A 23,412-nucleotide genomic window follows, 5' to 3' on the forward strand; every position below is an offset into this window, starting at 1 on the left:
CGCTAGCACGGCTATGTGGAGACACGCTTGCTGTGGCCTTCAGGTCCAGAACGCCAAGCAGATGAACAGCGGACTCAAGCAGGTCTTGGAGGTCGGCATCAACCACCTGCGCCTGCCTGAGGTGTGTGAAGAACCACCTTCAAACACCTCCTCTGTCCTGGCTAACATCTTTCCTTTCAGTGCACTCAGAAGGTCAACGCTCGCTGGACCACTGATGAGCAGCTACTGGCCGTGCAAGGTGAGGTCTGCTCACCACCCGCTTGACCCTCTCAACATGACCTCTCTGCTCTGCTTGACCCTCTCAACATGACCTCTCTGCTCTGCTTGACCCTCTCAACATGACCTCTCTGCTCTGCTTGACCCTCTCAACATGACCTCTCTGCTCTGCTTGACCCTCTCAACATGACCTCTCTGCTCTGCTTGACCCTCTCAACATGACCTCTGCTCTGCTTGACCCTCTCAACATGACCTCTCTGCTCTGCTTGACCCTCTCAACATGACCTCTCTGCTCTGCTTGACCCTCTCAACATGACCTCTGCTCTGCTTGACCCTCTCAACATGACCTCTCTGCTCTGCTTGACCCTCTCAACATGACCTCTGCTCTGCTTGACCCTCTCAACATGACCTCTCTGCTCTGCTTCACCCTCTCAACGTGACCTCTGCTCTGCTTGACCCTCTCAACATGACCTCTGCTCTGCTTGACCCTCTCAACCTGACCTCTGCTCTGCTTGACCATGTTACCTCTCTGCTCTGCTTGACCCTCTCAACATGACCTCTCTGCTCTGCTTGACCCTCTCAACATGACCTCTGCTCTGCTTGACCCTCTCAACATGACCTCTCTGCTCTGCTTGACCCTCTCAACATGACCTCTCTGCTCTGCTTGACCCTCTCAACATGACCTCTCTGCTCTGCTTGACCCTCTCAACATGACCTCTGCTCTGCTTGACCCTCTCAACATGACCTCTCTGCTCTGCTTGACCCTCTCAACATGACCTCTGCTCTGCTTGACCCTCTCAACATGACCTCTCTGCTCTGCTTCACCCTCTCAATGTGACCTCTGCTCTGCTTGACCCTCTCAACATGACCTCTGCTCTGCTTGACCCTCTCAACCTGACCTCTGCTCTGCTTGACCCTCTCAACCTGACCTCTGCTCTGCTTGACCCTCTCAACATGACCTCTCTGCTCTGCTTGACCCTCTCAACATGACCTCTGCTCTGCTTGACCCTCTCAACATGACCTCTGCTCTGCTTGACCCTCTCAACGTGACCTCTGTGCTCCTCTTCAGGAGTGCGCAAGTACGGCAAGGACTTCCAGGCCATCGCCGACGTCATCGGGAACAAGACGCTCGGACAGGTCAAGAATTTCTTCGTCAACTACCGGCGGCGTTTCAACCTGGAGGAGGTGCTTCAGGAGTGGGAGGCGGAGCAAGGGACCAATGGGGACGGTGCCGTCTCGGGGGAGGAGGGAAAGAACCTGTCTGCCACACCTTCAGGGAAGAGCACCGACGAGGAAGATGAAGAGGTCAGTGACATGAGGTCATGTACTGTATATGTGTCAACACTCTCTAGTCCCTCCCACTCTCCATCACTGACTAAGCAGGAAGATGAATACATCACACTGATGTATTTGGAGAGTTACTCTGCTAAAGTCTCCACTTTGACCAATTATTGGAGCAGAAGAAAAACAATATGAGGTCATCCTAAATAGCATGATTACACATTCTGCTGAATAGCATGATCACACATGCTGCTAAAAAGGACTACCCTAAATACTTCTTAAATGGAAATGTAAAAAATGACAATATGAAGGAAGTAGTTGAAAGTACTTTGTGAACATTGGAGCAAATCTGGAGGAAAAGATTCCAGATCTTGACTTGAATGACACCATAGATACAACTCTATGTTCCTAGAAGAGGAAATAATCAATATTGTTCAAAAAGGTCAATCAAAGACCTCAACTGATTGCTACAAAATTGCTATGAAAATGATGAAAAATGTTATTGAAAAGATTTCAGAACCTTTAGCATAAATCAGCAACCTATCATTTCAAACATCAAATGAACATTTATGAGACTGGAGACAAACTACTCAGCTGTTTCTCTACTTCAACCATTTTCTACAATCATTGAACAAGTGTTTAAAGGCCTACTGAAATGCGATTTTCTTATTTAAACGGGGATAGCAGGTCCATTCTATGTGTCATACTTGATCATTTGGCGATATTGCCATATTTTTGCTGAAAGGATTTAGTAGAGAATATCGACGATAAAGTTCGCAACTTTTGGTCGCTGATAAAAAAGCCTTGCCTGTAGCGGAAGTAGCAGACGAGTAGCGTGACGTCACAGGTTGTGGAGCTCCTCACATCCAAACATTGTTTACAATCATTGCCACCAGCAGCGAGAGCGATTCGGACCGAGAAAGCGACGATTTCCCCATTAATTTGAGCGAGGATGAAAGATTCGTGGATGAGGAAAGTGAGAGTGAAGGACTAGAGAGCAGTGGGAGCCATTCAGATAGGGAAGATGCTGTGAGAGGCGGGTGGGACCTGATATTCAGCTAAAACAGTAAATAAACACAAGACATATATATACTCTATTAGCCACAACACAACCAGGCTTATATTTAATATGCCACAAATTAATCCCGCATAACAAACACCTCCCCCCTCCCGTCCATATAATCCGCCAATACAATTCAAACACCTGCACAACACACTCAATCCCACAGCCCAAAGTACCGTTCACCTCCCCAAAGTTCATACAGCACATATATTTCCCCAAAGTCCCCAAAGTTACGTACGTGACATGCACATAGCGGCACGCACGTACGGGCAAGCGATCAAATGTTTGGAAGCGTACTCACGGTACCGCGTCTGCGTATCCAACTCAGAATCCTCCTGGTAAGAGTCTCTGTTGTCCCAGTTCTCCACAGCCCAATGGTAAAGCTTGACTGTCATCTTTTGGGAATGTAAACAATGAAACACCGGCTGTGTTTGTGTTGCTGCAGCCGGCCGGTAATACACCGCTTCCCACCTACAGCTTTCTTCTTTGATGTCTCCATTGTTCATTGAACAAATTGCAAAAGATTCACCAACACAGATGTCCAGAATACTGTGGAATTTTGCGATGAAAACAGACGGCTTAATGACTGGCCACCATGCTGTCCCAAAATTTCCTCTACAATTCGCGACGTCACGCGCTGACGTCATCATACCGAGACGTTTTCAGCAGGATAAGTCGCGCGAAATTTAAAATTGCACTTTAGTAAACTAACCCGGCCGTATTGGCATGTGTTGCAATGTTAAGAATTCATCACTGATGTGAATGTGAGTGTGAATGTTGTCTGTCTATCTGTGTTGGCCCTGCGATGAGGTGGCGACTTGTCCAGGGTGTACACCGCCTTCCGCCCGATTGTAGCTGAGATAGGCTCCAGCGCCCCCCGCGACCCCAAAGGAAATAAGCGGTAGAAAATGGATGGATGGATGGATGGATATATAAACTATTAGACTGCGTGGTCGGTAGTAGTGGGTTCCAGTAGGCCTTTAACAACAGATGAGACAAATTCATGTGTAAACACTCCCAGACAGGCAATGCAGATACAGAGTCAACATCCATGGCAGTAATGGAAATAATGGAAGAGATGTTAAAAAATGTGCTGCTGCAGAGTTTATGGATTTAACAAAAGCATTTGACACAATTAATCTTAATAAACACATTAGAAAGGTATGGCATCAGAGGGTTGGTTTTGAACTAGGTGAGAAGCTACTTGACCAACAGGAAGCAATAAGTGAAGATAGGAGAACACACTTCCACAACACTAAATATATCCTGTGGTGTACCTCAGGGATCAATACTAGGACCAAAATTGTTCAATCTCCATATAAATGACAGTTGTAAAGTTACAAAGGACTTAAAGTTGGTATTATTTGCAGATGATACAAGTGTGTTTTGTTCAGGAGAGAACACACAGAAGATAATAAGACATTAAAAAGATGGTTTGACAAAAACAGACTATCTTTGACTCTCAGTACAACTAAAATAATGCTATTTGGTAACAGTAGAAGAGAAAGTCAAACACAAATACAAATAGACGGAGTAGACATTGAAAGGGTAAAAGAAAACACATTTTTGGGTGTAATAATAGGTGATAAAATGAACTGTAATGTAAAAAATATACAACATAAAGTAGCAAGAAGCACATCAATAATGAATAAAGCAAAACGTGTTCTAGACCAAAACTCACTTTATATTGTCTACTGCTCACTCGTGTTACATATCGGACCTATTGTGTAGAAATATGATGACATTATGACTAAAGTACACTTATTCACTAACTGTTACATAAATGACTTTATATTGTCTACTGCTCACTAGTTACATATCTGACTTATTGTGTAGAAATATGATGACATCATGACTAAAGTACACTTATTCACTAACTGTGTTCCAAAAAAGAGGAGTTATAATAATACATAATGTTAGATATAGAGAAACACTTTATTTATTGAATCACAAATATTGAAATTCAATGACTTGGTGCATAAAATGATGCAAAGAATAACCTGCTAGCCAAGAATGTACAACAATTCTTCTCAACAAAAGAGGAGAAATATAACCTTAGAGGAAGATCTCATTTAAAACATTTGTACAACACTTAAAACCTTTAGTATACCCATTAGAGATGCACGGTTTGCGGACACAACCGCGGAGTCCGCGGATAAACCGCAGGTCGGGCGGGTAAAAATAGATTTTAAATAGATGCGGGCGGGTTGCGGTTGAACCAATTCGGAAATATATATACATAGTTAAATGTTGTTACCCACATACGAAAAACGAGCAGCACTCTTTGAAACAGTCAATTTTTTATCAGGCACCGCGTCCCAGCAACAAGTGGCGAAAGTGAGCGCTCCTTCAGCGCAGCAGGGCACATTTTAGAGGCCAGGCGCTCTCGCATGAATCCTGGCACTGTAGATGCCATTTTATTCCTGCATAGTGCTAACAAAAAAAAAAGTAAGTAGACATACGGTTGGATATGTTAAAGGAATTAGTCTACGTTACCTATAGGCTATACCAAATAAGCCCATGTCTAACCTATATTGAGTTCGGTCAGCTAAATAATTTTGATGGTTACGTGTTGTTTGGGCGCACTACAATGCAAAGGAATTAAGGCAATTGCGTTGTTTATTGTGGTTTTTTTCTATTGGAGATATACTACTATGTGTGAATAATTATTTGGCCTCGCTTTCAAGTGAAGCGCATCTCCGATTGGCGACAATGTAAGGATATTTAGCCTGCTTTGTTTGTCTATTTTCATTATAATTCAAGTTTGATGATAAAGTGCAGTCTGATGGGTTTGATTTCCCCCCTTCAGCTATTTGCCTTGGCCAATAAGTTGCAGGTAATTTATTATTATTATTTATTTAATTTATTTTTGTTTAAATAGAGATGACATACATATGTTATTGTATAATTTAAGTTTGTGCGCGTGATTGACAGCCTAAGGCTTATGAGGCACATTTTTTTATTTTTTTTTATTTCAACTTAAAAACGTATGAGCCTATGCCTAGAACATAGTATGTGTTTATCTTTATTTTCCTGCCTGTCGTTGACAATGGAGATTGTCTGATATTTTGTCATGGCTGCAGATCAATCAATAAAGGTTCATCTTTGTCGCGAAATTGTTCACTGCTTCACTGTGCACCCCGCCCTCGTCCCTATTTGAGCATTATAACGTTAACAAGTTAATATTCATTGAAATAAATTCAGAACATTTTTTTTACCTAACGAAAATATAGGCCTAGTCTTTCTAAAACATTTTTTTAACTTCTTAAAAGCCTAGTTCGGCTTGCTGCAACTGCGCACACAAAGTGTGAGGAACGCACTCCTGATCTGAGGGCATTGGCAACAATAGTCAACACTTTCTCAATGGAAATGACAATAATATTATAATAATGATAAATAATATTATCACGCATTAATATCTCTTAGCACGAATGCGTGGCCAAGAGATGCGTGGCACGCATTGAATGTCTCTGCTACATTGGATCAGTCTCCTTTCTTTAACAGGCAAAAGCTTTATAACCTCACTAATGCCTTGCATCGTCTATATTAGATATATAACAACGGGCGGGTGCGGGCGGGTGTGGATTTGATAAAATGTTGGTTCGGGTGACTGGCGGATGGTTGACGACTTTTGTGATGCGGTTGCGGATGAAATAATTGCCTATCCGCGCATCTCTAATACCCATCCATCCATCCATTTTCTACTGCTTATTCCCTTTAGTATATCAGTATGTGGAATGAAATGATGGAATAGATGAAGTAAAGAAATGAAAGAAAGCAGCAATATGATTCACTTTAAGTTCAAACTACAAGTGTTCACTAAGTACACACAACTATAATTATGATCAACATCTTCAACCTATTTTTTTTATAGAGACAAAGATTATTTATGTATTTAATATTTGTTTGCTTACCATGGTATAATATTTATTATTTATTTATTGACTGTTCTGTTACAGAGAAGAAGGAAATGGGATACAATTGCTATGGTATGAAAAGGGGAAGGATTAAATAAGCTCTGCTTCTTCCTACTCCTTTTAGGATGTGCTGTAATGCAACAAGTGTAAACATGTGATGCATCATGTTGTATCTTATGCATGTTCCACTGAAACTGAACTGACCACACCGTCCAAATAATGATATATAATACGTATGGCATAGGCCTACTTTCATGGCAAGTCAACTGTCACATTTCCTTCTGCATAACCCCATGTTGCATCCAACCTGACACACTATTACGTCTTCCATGTACGCACATCACCATGGGTGCATAACCCCATGTGGCATCCAACCTGACACACTACTACGCACATCACCATGGGTGCATAACCCCATGTGGCATCCAACCTGACACACTACTACGTCTTCCATGTACGCACATCACCATGGGTGCATAACCCCATGTGGCATCCAACCTGACACACTACTACGCACATCACCATGGGTGCATAACCCCATGTTGCATCCAACCTGACACACTACTACACCCATCACCATGGGTGCATAACCCCATGTTGCATCCAACCTGACACACTACTACGTCTTCCATGTACCGTATTTTCCGCACCATAAGCCGCCCTGGGTTATAAGCCGCGCCTTCAATGAACGGCATATTTCAAAACTTTGTCCACCTATAAGCCGCCCCGTGTTATAAGCCGCATCTAACTGCGCTAAAGGAATGTCAAAAAAACAGTCAGATAGGTCAGTCAAACTTTAATAATATATTAAAAACCAGCGTGATGTGGGCGCGCATGGAGTCGTATATCAACATGGACGGAGCTGCGTGAAAAAAGCCACCCGGCCTCTTCGCGTAAACTTACCTTAACCACTCGCTCATCTTTTCTTCATCCATCCATCCCTTCGAGTTAGCTTTTATGATGACGCCGGCTGGAAAGGTCTCTTTTGGCAAGGTCTTCCTTTTGAATATCACCATGGGTGGAAGTTTCTGGCCATTAGCATGGCAAGCTAGAACCACAGTGAAGGATGACTTCTCATTCCCTGTGGTGCGAATATTCACCGTACGTGCTCCCGTTGTATCCACAGTGCGGTTCACAGGAATATCAAAAGTCAGTGGAACCTCGTCCATGTTGATAATGTTCTCTGGCCGGATCTTTTTTTCAGCTATCTTGTTTTTACAATATGCACGGAAAGTAGCCAGCTTTTCTTGAAAGTCTTTAGGCAGTTGCTGTGAAATAGTAGTCCGTGTGCGGATGGAGAGATTGCGTCTTTTCATGAACCGGAAACCTGTCGCTTAGTAGGAGCCATTTTGTGGTCTTTACAGATGTAAACACAGAAAGGAAATGAAACGTAATATCCGCGCGCTTCTTCTTCTTCTTCTACGGGGGCGGGTGGTTGCTTACAGTAGAAGAAGAAGCGCTTCCTGTTCTATGGGGGCGGGTGCTTACCTTGGCGGTTGCTTGCGTAGAAGAAGAAGCACTTCCTCTTCTACGGGGAAAAAAGATGGCGGCTGTTTACCGTAGTTGCGAGACTGAAACTTTATGAAAATGAATCTTAATATTAATCCATATATAAAGCGCACCGGGTTATAAGCCGCACTGTCAGCTTTTGAGTAAATTTGTGGTTTTTAGGTGCGGCTAATAGTGCGGAAAATATGGTACGCACATCACCATGGGTGCATAACCCCATGTTGCATCCAACCTGACACACTACTACGTCTTCCATGTTCGCACATCCCCATGGGTGCTTTGGGGCCTGAGCACCCATGGACAATGCCTAGCACCCATGTGGGATTGATGGCAAATTATTTCTCACCACCAAGCAAAAACCCCGCCTTCTGAGGTTATCCAGGGTAAATCCCACCTAACCTTATCTGTGTCCACACACACACACAATGGTGGTTTAAGACCCCCTCCCCACCTCCGTCACAACGCGACCTAGTACGCAAGCGTGGAAAATGCGCACGTGATAGTCGCCTCCAGTGTTGCTTTGTGTGCAAGTTCTTAAATGTAACTTATCTGAACTATATCCAGTGTTGTGGTATTTCAATTATCTGGAATCTAGTGTGACTATTGTAGTGAATCACACCTGAGACATCATACATTAATCACATCTTTATTAGACATGTAAACAATGTGATAAAGAATATTTTACATCAATCAATCTCGGGATCTAGATATCTGGTCAGGACACTCCTCTCTCTTTTGCCTTCACCTTCATTGTCCATTCCTTTTTGGTGACTTTATACACTCTGGACCTAGACGTTGAGTCCGTGACATACATGGCGGACAATAACAGATACAGTCTGCTTTGCCAGTCCAAAAGCGTTCAATGTTTTCCGTAGTCTTCTCTCGACGGCCAGGTAATACAAAGCACACGCTACCTTTTTTTTATCACATGGACGGGAGCTCGCATTCTCGTTGTCTCTCCTTCGACAAATGGACAAAGTTTTTGGCTAAGTAGAATCACAGCTGACATTGGAAAGTTCTCTTGCCGTCTGAGAAGTGTTGTATCCCAAATAGCTGCAATGGCTTTTTTCTTAAGGTATTCATGTGTGATTTCCACAAGTGTCTGTACATGTAAAAGAATGACAAACCCTGGCATGTCTGGATGACCACCTTCATATTTCCAGTGGTTAGCTCCGAGTTACGAAACCACTTTATTATGAAGCTGGCTGTGGCGTGTTCTTTCTGGCGTTACTTCCTTTGTGGTCGCGGTCTTTCTGGCATCACTTCCTCTCCGAACTCACTTTGTAAACGATCAATGAGTCCATACAAAGCTAAGAGATGCAAGAAATACACGGCGCACTTACCCGTGTAAAAATTGTCTCAGAAGGGGAGCCTTAAACGCTGGTTCAGTGTGGCCGAAACGGGGCTTAGGCTAAATAATTTAAGGGGTTATCTGGCTTAGTGTAGACATGGCCTTAGAAAAGTAGCGTCAAATTTACCACCCTTCCGAGCACCCACGGGCAGAAATGTAGAAATGAACATCAGCATCTTTCAGAGCAGAGTGCCATTCTATGACTACTAGCATGTCAGGCATTATACTGCATTATATTGCATTATATTGCATTATATTGCATTATACTGCATTATATTGCATTATATTGCATTATATTCCATTATACTGCATTATATTGCATTATACTGCATTATCAATCAATCAATCAATCAATCAATGTTTATTTATATAGCCCTAAATCACAAGTGTCTCAAAGGGCTGCACAAGCCACAATGACATCCTCGGTACAAAGCCCACATAAGGGCAAGGAAAACTCACCCCAGTGGGACGTCGATGTGAATGACTATGAGAAACCTTGGAGAGGACCGCATATGTGGGTAATCCTCCCCCTCTAGGGGAGACCGAAAGCAATGAATGTCGAGTGGGTCTGACATAATATTGTGAAAGTCCAGTCCATAGTGTATCTAACATAATAGTGAGAGTCCAGTCCATAGTGGATCTAACATAATAGTGAGAGTCCAGTCCATAGTGGATCTAACATAATAGTGAGAGTCCAGTCCATAGTGGGGCCAGCAGGTAACCATCCCGAGCGGAGACGGGTCAGCAGCGCAGATATGTTCCCAACCGATGCACAGGCGAGCGGTCCACCCCGGGGTCCCGACTCTGGACAGCCGCACTTCATCCATGGCCACCAGACCTGTGTCCCCCCCTCCTCCACAAGGGAGAGGGGAGCAGAGGAGAAAAGAAAAGAAACGGCAGATCAACTGGTCTAAAAAGGGGGGTCTATTTAAAGGCTAGAGTATACAAATGAGTTTTAAGATGGGACTTAAATGCTTCTACTGAGGTAGCATCTCTAACTGTTACCGGGAAGGCATTCCATAGTACTGGAGCCCCAATAGAAAACGCTCTATAGCCCGCAGACTTTTTTTGGGCTCTGGGAATCACTAATAAGCCGGAGTTCTTTGAAGGCAGATTTCTTGCCGGGACATGTGGTACAATGCAATCAGCAAGATAGGACGGAGCTAGACCGTGTAGTATTTTATACGTAAATAGTAAAACCTTAAAGTCACATCTTAAGTGCACAGGAAGTCAGTGCAGGTGAGCCAGTATAGGCATATACAGGATTGTCTCAGAAAGTTAGAATATTGTGATAAAGTTCTTTATTTTCTGTAATGCAATTTAAAAAAAAAAAAAAAAAAAAAAAATCATGCAAGTCATACATTCTGGATTCATTACACATCAACTGAAATATTGCAAGCCTTTTATTATTTTAATATTGCTGATTATGGCATACAGCTTAAGAAAACTCAAAAATCGTATCTCAAAAAATTAGTATATTTCCTCAGACCAAGTAAAAAAAAAAAAGATTTATAACAGCAAAACAAAATCAAACATTTGAAAATCATCATCTCCACAGAGCTTTTCAACAGATGGAAGCATGTAGTGCTCTAAAATCTCTAGAAGCGTCTGACTTGGGCTATGGAAAAGAAGCACTGGACAGTTGCAGAGTGGTCCAGAGTCCTGTTTTAAGACGAAAGCAAGTTTTGAAAATCCAAGTTGCTTGAAATCCAGTGTGAAGTTCCCACAGTCAGCAATGGTTTGGGGAGCCATGTCAGCTGCTGGTGTTGGTCCACTGTGTTTCATCAAGTCCAGAGTCAATGCAGCTGTGTACCAAGAGATTTTAGAGCACTACATGCTTCCATCTGTTGAAAAGCTCTATGGAGATGATGATTTCATTTTCCAGCATGATCTGGCACCTGCCCACAGTGCCAAAACCACCAGTAACTGGTGTACTGACCATGGCATTACTGTCCTCCATTGGCCTGCCAACTCCCCTGACCTGAACCCCATAGAGAATGTGTGGGGTATTGTGAAGAAGAAGCTGAAAGACACCAAACCCATCCATCCATCCATTTGCCACAGGCTGATTGCCTCCATGCCACGCCGCATTGATGCAGTAATCTGTGCAAAAGGATTCCCAACCAAGTACTGAGTGCATTCATTGACATTTTCAAATGTTTGATTTGTTTTACTGTTATAAATCTTTTTTTTTTTTACTTGGTCTGAGGAAATATTCTAATTTTTTGAGATACGATTTTTGAGTTTTCTTAAGCTGTATGCCATAATCAGCAATATAAAATAATAAAAGGCTTGCAATATTTCAGTTGATGTGTAATGAATCCAGAATGTATGACTTGTATGATTTTTTTCAAATTTTTTTTAAAATTGCATTACAGAAAATAAAGAACTTTATCACAATATTCTAACTTTCTGAGACAATCCTGTATATATATGTATACATGTACAGTATATAAAGGTATATACAGTATAGGCGTAATATGATCAAACTTTCTTGTTCTTGTCAAAAGTCTAGCAGCCGCATTTTGTACCAACTGTAATATTTTAATGCTAGACATAGGGAGACCCCAAAATAATACGTTACAGTAATGGAGACCAGACGTAACGAAGGCATTGTCACTAGTGGACAAAATGGAATGCATTTTAGTGATATTACGGCGATGAAAGAAGTATGTTTTAGAAACACTCTTTAATGTGTGACTCAAACGAGAGAGTTGTTTTAGTAACACTTTTAATGTGTGACTCAAACGAGAGAGTTGTTTTAGTAACACTCTTAATGTGTGACTCAAACGAAAGAGTTGTTTTAGTAACACTCTTAATGCGTGACTCAAACGAGAGTTGTTTTAGTAACACTTAATGCGTGACTCAAACGAGAGAGTTGTTTTAGTAAAACTCTTAATGCGTGACTCAAACGAGAGAGTTGTTTTAGTAACACTTAATGCGTGACTCAAACGAGAGAGTTGTTTTAGTAAAACTCTTAATGTGTGACTCAAACGAGAGAGTTGTTTTAGTAACACTCTTAATGTGTGACTCAAACGAGAGAGTTGTTTTAGTAACACTCTTAATGTGTGACTCAAACAAGAGAGTTGTTTTAGTAACACTCTTAATGTGTGACTCAAACGAGAGAGTTGTTTTAGTAACACTCTTAATGTGTGACTCAAACGAGAGAGTTGTTTTAGTAACACTCTTAATGTGTGACTCAAACGAGAGAAATGTTTTAGTAACACTCTTTATGTGTGACTCAAAGGAGAGAGTTGTTTTAGTAACACTCTTAATGTGTGACTCAAACGAGAGAGTTGTTTTAGTAACACTCTTAATGTGTGACTCAAACGAGAGAGTTGTTTTAGTAACACTCAATGCGTGACTCAAACGAGAGAGTTGGGTGGAAGATAATACCCAGATTCTTTACCGAGTCACTTTGTGTAATTGTTTGGTTGTCAAATGTTAAGGTGGAATTAGTAAATAAATGTCGGTGTCTAGCAAGACCGATAATCAGCATTTACGTTTTCTTGGCGTTGAGTTGCAAGAAGTTAGCGGACATCCATTGTTTCATGTCATTAAGACACGCCTCCAGGTGATTGTTTCATGTCATTAAGACACGCCTCCAGGTGATTGTTTCATGTCATTAAGACACGCCTCCAGGTGATTGTTTAATGTCATTAAGACACGCCTCCAGGTGACTGTTTAATGTCATTAAGACACGCCTCCAGGTGATTGTTTCATGTCATTAAGACACGCCTCCAGGTGATTGTTTCATGTGATTAAGACACGCCTCCAGCTGATTGTTTTATGTCATTAAGACACGCCTCCAGGTGACTGTTTAGTGTCATTAAGACACGCCTCCAGGTGACTGTTTAATGTCATTAAAACACGCCTCCAGGTGATTGTTTAATGTCATTAAGACACGCCTCCAGGTGATTGTTTAATGTCATTAAGACACGCCTCCAGGTGATTGTTTCATGTCATTAAGACACGCCTCCAGGTGACTGTTTAATGTCATTAAGACACGCCTCCAGGTGACTGTTTAATGTCATTAAGACACGCCTCCAGGTGATTGTTTTATGTCATTAAGACACGCCTCCAGGTGATTGTTTAATGTCATTAAGACACGCCTTCAGGTGATTGTTTAATGTCATTAAGACACGCCTCCAGGTGATTGTTTAATGTCATTAAGACACGCCTCCAGGTGATTGTTTAATGTCATTAAGACACGCCTCCAGGTGGTTGTTTCATGTCATTAAGACACGCCTCCAGGTGATTGTTTAATGTCATTAAGACACGCCTCCAGGTGATTGTTTCATGTCATTAAGACACGCCTCCAGGTGATTGTTTCATGTCATTAAGACACGCCTCCAGGTGATTGTTTAATGTCATTAAGACACGCCTCCAGCTGATTGTTTCATGTCATTAAGACACGCCTCCAGGTGATTGTTTAATGTCATTAAGACACGCCTCCAGGTGATTGTTTAATGTCATTAAGACACGCCTCCAGGTGATTGTTTAATGTCATTAAGACACGCCTCCAGGTGATTGTTTAATGTCATTAAGACACGCCTCCAGCTGATTGTTTCATGTCATTAAGACACGCCTCCAGGTGATTGTTTAATGTCATTAAGACACGCCTCCAGGTGATTGTTTAATGTCATTAAGACACGCCTCCAGGTGATTGTTTAATGTCATTAAGACACGCCTCCAGGTGATTGTCATTAAGACACGCCTCCAGGTGATTGTTTAATGTCATTAAGACACGCCTCCAGGTGATTGTTTAATATCATTAAGACACGCCTCCAGGTGACTACAATCCTGGGTGTTGGTCAGCTTTAGGGGCATGTAGAGTTGGGTGACATCATCATAACAGTGAAAGCTAACAGGTATGATGTCACCTGGCGGCAGCATGTAGATGCTAAAGAGTGCAGGGCCAAGAACTGAACCCTGAGGAACTCCACACGTTACCTTAACATAGTCCGAGGTCACATTGTTATGGGAGACACACTGCATCCTGTCAGTAAGATAAGAGTTAAACCACGACAAAGCTAAGTCTGACATACCAATACGTGTTTTGATACGCTCTAATAAAATATTATGATGGACGGTATGGAAAGCAGCGCTAAGATCAAGAAGCAGCAACATAGATGACGCATCAGAATCCATCGTTAGCAGTAGATCATTAGTCATTTTTGCGAGGGCTGTCTCCGTAGAGTGATTTGCCCTGAAACCGGACTGAAAAGGTTCACAGAGATTGTTAGACACTAAGTGTTCATTTAGCTGCTGTGCAACTATTTTTTCCAGGATTTTGGAAATAAAGGGAAGGTGGTAGTTTACCATGAGGTCAGGATGGAGGTTAGGTCTTTTGAGCAGAGGATGAATAACCGCTTTTTTGAATGCTAGGGGAACAGTGACAGAGGAAAGTGATACGTTTATAATATTTAGCACTGATGGTCCTAAAATTACAAAAAGCTCCTTGATAAGTTTCCCAGGAAGTGGGTCAAGTAAACATGTTGTTTATTTTATCCAACTCACACGCCGTAATAATTCCTCTAATGTTATTTCATCAAAAAGAGAGAGACTATTTTGGAGGGCAGTATCCGCATTATATTGCATTATACTGCATTATATTGCATTATATTGCATTATACTGCATTATACTGCATTATATTGCATTATTCTGCATTATATTGCATTATACTGCATTATATTGAATTATATTGCATTATACTGCATTATACTGCATTATACTGCATTATATTGCATTATATTCCATTATATTGCATTATACTGCATTATATTGCATTATACTGCATTATATTGCATTATATTGCATTATACTGCATTATATTGCATTATATTACATTATGCTGCACTATATTGCAATACATTGCATTATACTGCATTATACTGCATTATATTGCATTATACTGCATTATATTGCAATATATTGCATTATGCTGCATTATATTGCATTATACTGCATTATATTGCATTATATTGCATTATATTGCATTATACTGCACTATACTGCATTATACTGCATTATATTGCAATATATTGCATTATATTGCATTATGCTGCATTATATTGCATTATATTGCATTATATTGCATTATATTGCATTTTACTGCACTATACTGCATTATATTGCAATATATTGCATTATATTGCATTATTCTGCATTATATTGCATTATACTGCATTATATTGCATTATATTGCATTATACTGCATTATACTGCATTATACTGCATTATATTGCATTATATTCCATTATATTGCATTATACTGCATTATATTGCATTATACTGCATTATATTGCATTATATTGCATTATACTGCATTATATTGCATTATATTACATTATGCTGCACTATATTGCAATACATTGCATTATACTGCATTATACTGCATTATATTGCATTATACTGCATTATATTGCAATATATTGCATTATGCTGCATTATATTGCATTATACTGCATTATATTGCATTATATTGCATTATATTGCATTATACTGCACTATACTGCATTATACTGCATTATATTGCAATATATTGCATTATATTGCATTGTGCTGCATTATATTGCATTATTCTGCATTATATTGCATTATGCTGCATTATATTGCATTATACTGCATTATATTGCATTATATTGATTATATTGCAATATATTGCATTACATTAATCAATAAGTCATGAATCACTTATTAGTTGTAACTATTAAACCAAGTTAAAAGTAATCAATAAGTCAGACATTGTGTATGAAGTGATTTAAGCTCCGCCCCCTCTTCTTCTTCTTTAAAGGCTCAAGTCAGCTCAGGTGCGTCACCTGGCTCATCGTCCTCTCAGGCAGCGGTGGCATCAAGCCCCGCCTCCGCCCTCCATCAGCCCCCGCCCCTCCTGCGCCCCTCCCTGCCAGCCACGCCCTCTTTGCATCGCCAGCCGCCGCCTCTTCAACAGCAAGCTCGCTTCCTGCAGCCCCGCCCCTCCCTGCAGCAGCCTCCGCCTCTCATCCGTCCGACCAATCCCCCGCCCCCACGTCTAAACCCCCGCCCTTCCGTGTCCACGCCCCTCGCCGCTAGTGCAGGGGCGACGAGTGCAAGCGGCGCTCAGCAGCCCGCCATTGTGGCGGCCAACCAATCAGACTCCTCCTCCCTCCACTGACCAACCAATAAGACTCTTCCTCCCTCCACTGACCAACCAGGACCAGCTGGTCAACAACAGTCAAGACAAATGTAGATCATGTACAGGAAGCTATGTGCTGGGGTAGGCTCCAGCATTCATTTTTCTTTTTCTCTGTATTCATTCAATCAATCATGTACATCGTGATCAATAAGTTTGGTATAGAAATACAAACTGATGATTTACATGCTAATCAATAAGTTTGTACGTGCTAATCAATAAGTTTGGTATAGAAATACAAACTGGGGATTAATGTGCTAATCAATAAGTTTGGTATTGAAATACAAATTGATGATTTACGTGCTAATCAATAAGTTTGTTTTAGAAATACAAATTGATGATTTACATGCTAATCAATAAGTTTAGTATTGAAATACAAACTGATGATTTACATGCTAATCAATAAGTTTGATACCACTAGCTGAAGGTTGAAGTGTTTATTGAAAGGTTTGTGTTGTTAAAACAAGAACTTTAAGTTCATTACAATTAAAATGTATTAGAAACTGATCTATTGATCTGATCAATCATTGTCCATCTTCTTTATGATGTCATCAGGCTGTGCTGCCATGACAACAGAAAGGCTTTGATCAAGGGGGTCCCTACGTGTGATGTCTATAGCAGTGGACCAAAGGGGTCCCTACATGTGATGTCTATTGCAGTGGACCAAAGGGGTCCCTACGTGTGATGTCTATAGCAGTGGACCAAAGGGGTCCCTACATGTGATGTCTATTGCAGTGGACCAAGGGGGTCCCTACATGTGAGGTCCAGAGTGGTAGCAGAGACCAGATCAGAGTGGTAGCAGAGACCAGATCAGAGTGGTAGCAGAGACCAGACCAGAGTGGTAGCAGAGACCAGACCAGAGTGGTAGCAGAGACCAGACCAGAGTGGTAGCAGAGACCAGATCAGAGTGGTAGCAGAGACCAGATCAGAGTGGTAGCAGAGACCAGATCAGAGTGGTAGCAGAGACCAGACCAGAGTGGTAGCAGAGACCAGACCAGAGTGGTAGCAGAGGCCAGACCAGAGTGGTAGCAGAGACCAGACCAGAGTGGTAGCAGAGACCAGACCAGAGTGGTAGCAGAGACCAGACCAGAGTGGTAGCAGAGACCAGATCAGAGTGGTAGCAGAGACCAGATCAGAGTGGTAGCAGAGACCAGATCAGAGTGGTAGCAGAGACCAGACCAGAGTGGTAGCAGAGACCAGACCAGAGTGGTAGCAGAGGCCAGACCAGAGTGGTAGCAGAGACCAGACCAGAGTGGTAGCAAAGAAGAAGAAGAAGAAGAAGATGATCATGTGAGTAAAAGGAGTTGTATGTTAGACTGGTGATCTTCACGCAGTCAAACAATTGATGTTCTGATTTAGTTGTGAAGAAGGATCTTGAAAGGTCACATGTCACACTGCCAACAGGAAGTGTGACCATCACATGTCACGCTGCCAACAGGAAGTGTGACCATCACATGTCACACTGATGGTTCTAACCACCATTGAGGTCATAAGAAGAATATACTTTGTGTAGGACATCATGTGGTACATCATCCTCTTAATATACCATCTTTGGTCATGTATATGTGTACTGTATCAGCATGTGGTACATCATCCTCTCTCAATATACCATCTTTGGAAATGTACATATGTACTGTATCACGTCACATGTCACGCTGTAAACAGGAAGTGTGACGTCAAATGTCACGATGTAAGCAGAAAGTGTGACGTCAAATGTCACGATGTGAACAGGAAGTGTGACGTCACATGGCACGATGTAAACAGGAAGTGTGATGTCACGATGTAAACAGGAAGTGTGATGTCACATGTCACGATGTAAACAGGAAGTGTGACGTTAAATATCACGATGTAAACAGGAAGTGTGACGTCACATGTCACGATGTAAACAGGAAGTGTGAGGTCACATGTCACGATGTAAACAGAAAGTGTGATGTCACGATGTAAACAGGAAGTGTGACGTCACATGTCACGATGTAAACAGGAAGTATGAGGTCACATGTCACAATGTAAACAGGAAGTGTGATGTCATGATGTAAGCAGGAAGTGTGACGTCACATGTCACAACTTTTTCCCATGCTTTTACGGCTCGTTGGTATTCAGACAGAGAGTCCTGCAGGATTTGGAGGGAGACATGAAGCCTATCCTTCACCCACTTTCGCTCCGCGTGCCTGCAAATGACTCCGCGTGGAGTCATTTAGCCATGGTGTTAGAAGAGCTTTGCTACGTTTGGATCTGAGGGGCACAACAGAGTCTAAAATATCAGTACAAGCCGAGGTAAACTGTGGTCAGCAGTAAAGTCCCAGTTTACACTCAGTGCACAGACTGAAGAGCTATTGAAGACAACTGAGAAATTAGCAGCAGTTGAAGGGTTGATCATGCGTGAGCGGCGCATGGGAATTATTACCACAGCACGGGATTAAATTGGTGAATGGTCAGAGAAAGACATAGCACATATTTCATTTACAGACACAGATAAACCAGAGGATACCACGAGATCTAAAGCGTGTCCCTTTTCGTGTGTCGGGCCAATGACAGATTGCTGGAGGTCAAATGAATCCGGGAGATTCAGAAAATTTCAGGTCAGAGGTTTTGACATGAACATAAAAATCACCACAGATTACAATTTGGTCGTAATTCACTTAGATCCCCGACAGAAAATCAGCAAAGTGATGTAAAAGTCTTTGTTGAAGGTGGACGGTCCAGCACTGTGCACAGAACAGGGGGAGACGGAGTCCATTCAAAGAATTGCAGTTCAAAACTAGCATAGTTAGCGTGTGGAACCTGCCGGCAAGTGAACAAAGATTTGTAAACCGAGGCTAAACCTCCTCCGCACCTGCCCGTAGTCCTGGGAGAGTTGAGGAAATCACAATCCGGTGGAAGCAATTCAGAGAACGCCACATTGTCTCCGACAGTCAACCAGGTCTCGGTGAGGAACACAAAGTCCAACTCAGGGGTGGTGAAGAAGTCGTTGAGCCAGAACGTTTTCTTCGCCAAGGGCCGGACATTTATCAGGGCTATCCGAAGATTAGACTCCTCGCCAGCAGGTGATCCAGCATGCTTCAGCATGCGTAGGGTAGAGTGGTCTATACCAGTCCCACACCCACGGGCCAAAGAGCGCCAGGAGACCAGGCCAGGAGGAGCGAGGCCCGGAGATTCCGCCGGGTTAACCGGGAGGAGAAGCAGCGGAGAAGAGCCAGGAGGTCGTCCAGGGTAGGGACGACAGGTGGGATCCAGCGCGCTATGCGGCGGGCATCGGAGGCAGCGTCCACCAGGAAGGAGGCGATGATCGAGAGGATGTCAGCGGGATCTTAAGTTTCCCCTTAAGTTTTACCTCCCCTCTTCCTCCGCCTCTTGGAGCGCTTTTTTCCTGAAAGAGCCGCAGGTAAGCGGGGATACCTGACAGCACGGGAGGGGGGTTGTCCAATTTCCCCGGGCCGAAGCTGGGTACCCATGTCTGGCTAAAGCTTTGAGCTGGGATATTAAGCAGTGCTTGGTGATCATAGCACAGTAGAGCAGAGACATCCCAGTAAGTGCATAAATAATAAGGCTACAGCAAAGGAAGAACTCAAGCTCAGTGACGGACGACTCGCCGAACAAGCTGTCTCTAAGGATTGTCACACACCTGTGCCCGTGCCCAGGTGGATCTTGTCACTAAGGATCATACTTGCCAACCCTCCCGGATTTTCCGGGAGACTCCCGAAATTCAGCGCCTCTCCCGAAAACCTCCCGGGACAAATTTTCTCCCGAAAATCTCCCGAAATTCAGGCGGAGCTGGAGGCCACGCCCCCTCCAGCTCCATGCGGACCATAACGTCCTCCCAGCGCGGTAACCTCACACAACAACAGCAGTCACGTTTTCGTCTACCGTAAAGCAGTTCGTCTGCCGTAAACAGCAATGCTGTGACACTCTTAAACAGGACAATACTGCCATCTACTGTACATGCATATGTGACAATAACATCTACGGCTTTTAGAGAGTGCAGTGTACAACTGCGCACACAACAAGGAGACGAAGCAGAATGCATCATCAGAGAGGGTGTTCAGCATGGTTAGAAAAATAGTGACAGAGAATAGAACAAGGATGGACAATTCAACCCTTAACTCAACAATGAGTAGATGAGTGTTATGTGTGTGTATATGTGTAAATAAATGAACACTGAAATTCAAGTATTTCTCTTATATATATATATATATATATATATATATATATATATATATATATATATATATATATATATATATAAATATATAGCTAGAATTCACTGAAAGTCAAGTATTTCTTATATATACTTGGTGAATTCCATCCATCCATCCATCCATCTTCTTCCGCTTATCCGAGGTCGGGTCGCGGGGGCGGCAGCCTAAGCAGGGAAGCCCAGACTTCCCTCTCTCCAGCCACTTCGTCCAGCTCCTCCCGGGGGATCCCGAGGCGTTCCCAGGCCAGCCGGGAGACATAGTCTTTTCAACGTGTCCTGGGTCTTCCCCGTGGCCTCCTACCGGTCGGACGTGCCCGAAACACCTCCCGAGGGAGGCGTTCGGGTGGCATCCTGACCAGATGCCCGAACCACCTCATCTGGCTCCTCTCGATGTGGAGGAGCAGCGGCTTTACTTTGAGCTCCCCCCGGATGACAGAGCTTCTCACCCTATCTCTAAGGGAGAGCCCCGCCACTCGGCGGAGGAAACTCATTTCGGCCGCTTGTACCCGTGATCTTGTCCTTTTGGTCATGACCCAAAGCTCATGACCACAGGTGAGGATGGGAACGTAGATCGACCGGTAAATCGAGAGCTTTGCCTTCTGGCTCAGCTCCTTCTTCACCACAACGGATCGATACAGCGTCCGCATTACTGAAGACGCCGCACCGATCCGCCTGTCCATCTCACGATCCACTCTTCCCTCACTCGTGAACAAGACTCCGAGGTACTTGAACTCCTCCACTTGGGGGAAAATCTCCTCCCCAACCCGGAGATGGCACTCCACCCTTTTCCGGGCGAGAACCATGGACTCGGATTTGGAGGTGCTGATTCCCATCCCAGTCGCTTCACACTCGGCTGAGAACCGATCCAGTGAGAGCTGAAGATCTTGGCCAGATGAAGCCATCACGACCACATCATCTGCAAAAAGCAGAGACCTAATCCTGCAGTCACCAAACCAGATACCCTCAACGCCTTGACTGCGCCTAGAAATTCTGTCCATAAAGGTTATGAACAGAATCGGTGACCAAGGGCAGCCCTGGCGGAGTCCAACCCTCACTGGAAACGGGTCCGACTTACTGCCGGCAATGCGGACCAAGCTCTGACACTGATCATACAGGGAGCGAACCGCCACAATAAGACAGTCCGTTACCCCATACTCTCTGAGCACTCCCCACAGGACTTCCTGGGGTACACGGTCGAATGCCTTCTCCAAGTCCACAAAGCACATGTAGACTGGTTGAGCAAACTCCCATGCACCCTCAAGGACCCTGCCGAGAGTATAGAGCTGGTCCACAGTTCCACAACCAGGACGAAAACCACACTGTTCCTCCTGAATCTGAGGTTCGACTATCCGGCGTAGCCTCCTCTCCAGTACACCTGAATAGACCTTACCGGGAAGGCTGAGGAGTGTGATCCCACGATAGTTGGAACACACCCTCCGGTTCCCCTTCTTAAAGAGAGGAACCACCACCCCGGTCTGCCAATCCAGAGGTACCGCCCCCGATGTCCACGCGATGTTGCAGAGTCTTGTCAACCAAGACAGCCCCACAACATCCAGAGCCTTAAGGAACTCCGGGCGGGTCTCATCCACCCCCGGGGCCTTGCCACCGAGGAGCTTTTTAACTACCTCGGCAACCTCAGCCCCAGAAATAGGAGAGCCCACCACAGATTCCCCAGGCTCTGCTTCCTCATAGGAAGACGTGCTGGTAGGATTGAGGAGGTCTTCGAAGTATTCCCTCCACCGATCCACAACATCCGCAGTCGAGGTCAGCAGAACACCATCCTCACCATACACGGTGTTGACACTGCACTGCTTCCCCTTCCTGAGGCGGCGGAAGTCGTTTTCCATGGCTTCCCCGAACTCCTCCCATGTCCGAGTTTTTGCCTCCGCGACCGCTGAAGCCGCAAACCGCTTGGCCTGTCGGTACCTGTCTGCTGCCTCAGGAGTCCTATGAGCCAAAAGAACCCGATAGGACTCCTTCTTCAGCTTGACGGCATCCTTCACCGCTATAACTCTTTTGTGTGAATGAGTGTGAATGAGGGAGGGAGGTTTTTTGGGTTGGTGCACTCATTCTAAGTGTATCTTGTGTTTTTTATGTTGATTTAATAAATAAAAAAATAAAAACAAACAAAACAAAAAAAAAACGATACCGACAATAAAAAAAACGATCCCGATAATTTCCGATATTACATTTGCCAATATTATCGGACATCTCTAATTGTCACACACCTGTGCCTGTGCCCAGGTGTGTCTTGTGTTAAAATAATTATGCGGCATAGCTCGGTTGGTAGAGCGGTTGTGCCAGCAACTTGAGGGTTCCAGGTTCAATCCCCGCTTCCACCATTCAAGTCACTGCCCACCTGCTCCCAGTGACACCCACACTGCTTTGAATTTCGCTTAGATATTGGCTTTCACTATGTAAAGCGCTTTGAGTCACTAGAAAAAATCGCTATATAAATATAATTCACTTCATCATGACTTTATGCTTAAGGGCCGTCACTATAAATGATTGTCAATTGTGCTGAAGTGGTATTTTGTATCTGTGCAAAGCTGGCAATCCAAAAGACTTTCCAGAAGACTTTATCAGTGTCGACCTGCTGACGGCCAAGGCTGAACGCCGCCGTGACGCAGACAGCGCAGACAATCATATATTGTGTCTAACTAGACTTGTGGAGGTTACCACCTTCCCTCAGCGACAGCTTCAGT

General features: G+C 43.5%; 2 protein-coding genes across 7 annotated transcripts in view; both read left to right on the forward strand.

The window, feature by feature from the left end:
* Positions 1 to 17,176, forward strand: part of rcor3 (REST corepressor 3) — a 29,768-nt gene extending 12,592 nt beyond the window's left edge. For 3 of the 5 annotated variants that reach the window (XM_061987940.2, XM_061987941.2, XM_061987939.2), the window contains 4 exons: positions 44 to 121; positions 181 to 238; positions 1,286 to 1,521; positions 16,135 to 16,988. In XM_061987940.2, the coding sequence (XP_061843924.1) occupies positions 44 to 121; positions 181 to 238; positions 1,286 to 1,521; positions 16,135 to 16,494 (732 nt within the window). In that variant the 3' untranslated portion in view covers positions 16,495 to 16,988. Of the gene's footprint in view, positions 1 to 43; positions 122 to 180; positions 239 to 1,285; positions 1,522 to 16,134; positions 16,989 to 17,067 lie in introns of those variants that run through there. The other 2 variants (XR_009818005.2, XM_061987942.2) reach the window with 2 other exon arrangements.
* Positions 17,177 to 17,610: 434 nt separating this feature from the next.
* The window catches only part of LOC133624412 (sodium/calcium exchanger 1-like), a 61,027-nt gene continuing 55,225 nt past the window's right edge, over positions 17,611 to 23,412 (forward strand). The window contains exon 1 of one of the 2 annotated variants that reach the window (XM_061987937.2): positions 17,611 to 17,802. The gene's annotated coding sequence lies outside the window, so the exon portion shown is untranslated. Of the gene's footprint in view, positions 17,803 to 22,484 lie in introns of those variants that run through there. The other variant, XM_061987936.1, reaches the window with a different exon arrangement.

This window comes from Nerophis lumbriciformis, linkage group LG27 (genome assembly GCF_033978685.3).
Source record: "Nerophis lumbriciformis linkage group LG27, RoL_Nlum_v2.1, whole genome shotgun sequence".
NCBI classification, from domain to species: domain Eukaryota; kingdom Metazoa; phylum Chordata; class Actinopteri; order Syngnathiformes; family Syngnathidae; genus Nerophis; species Nerophis lumbriciformis.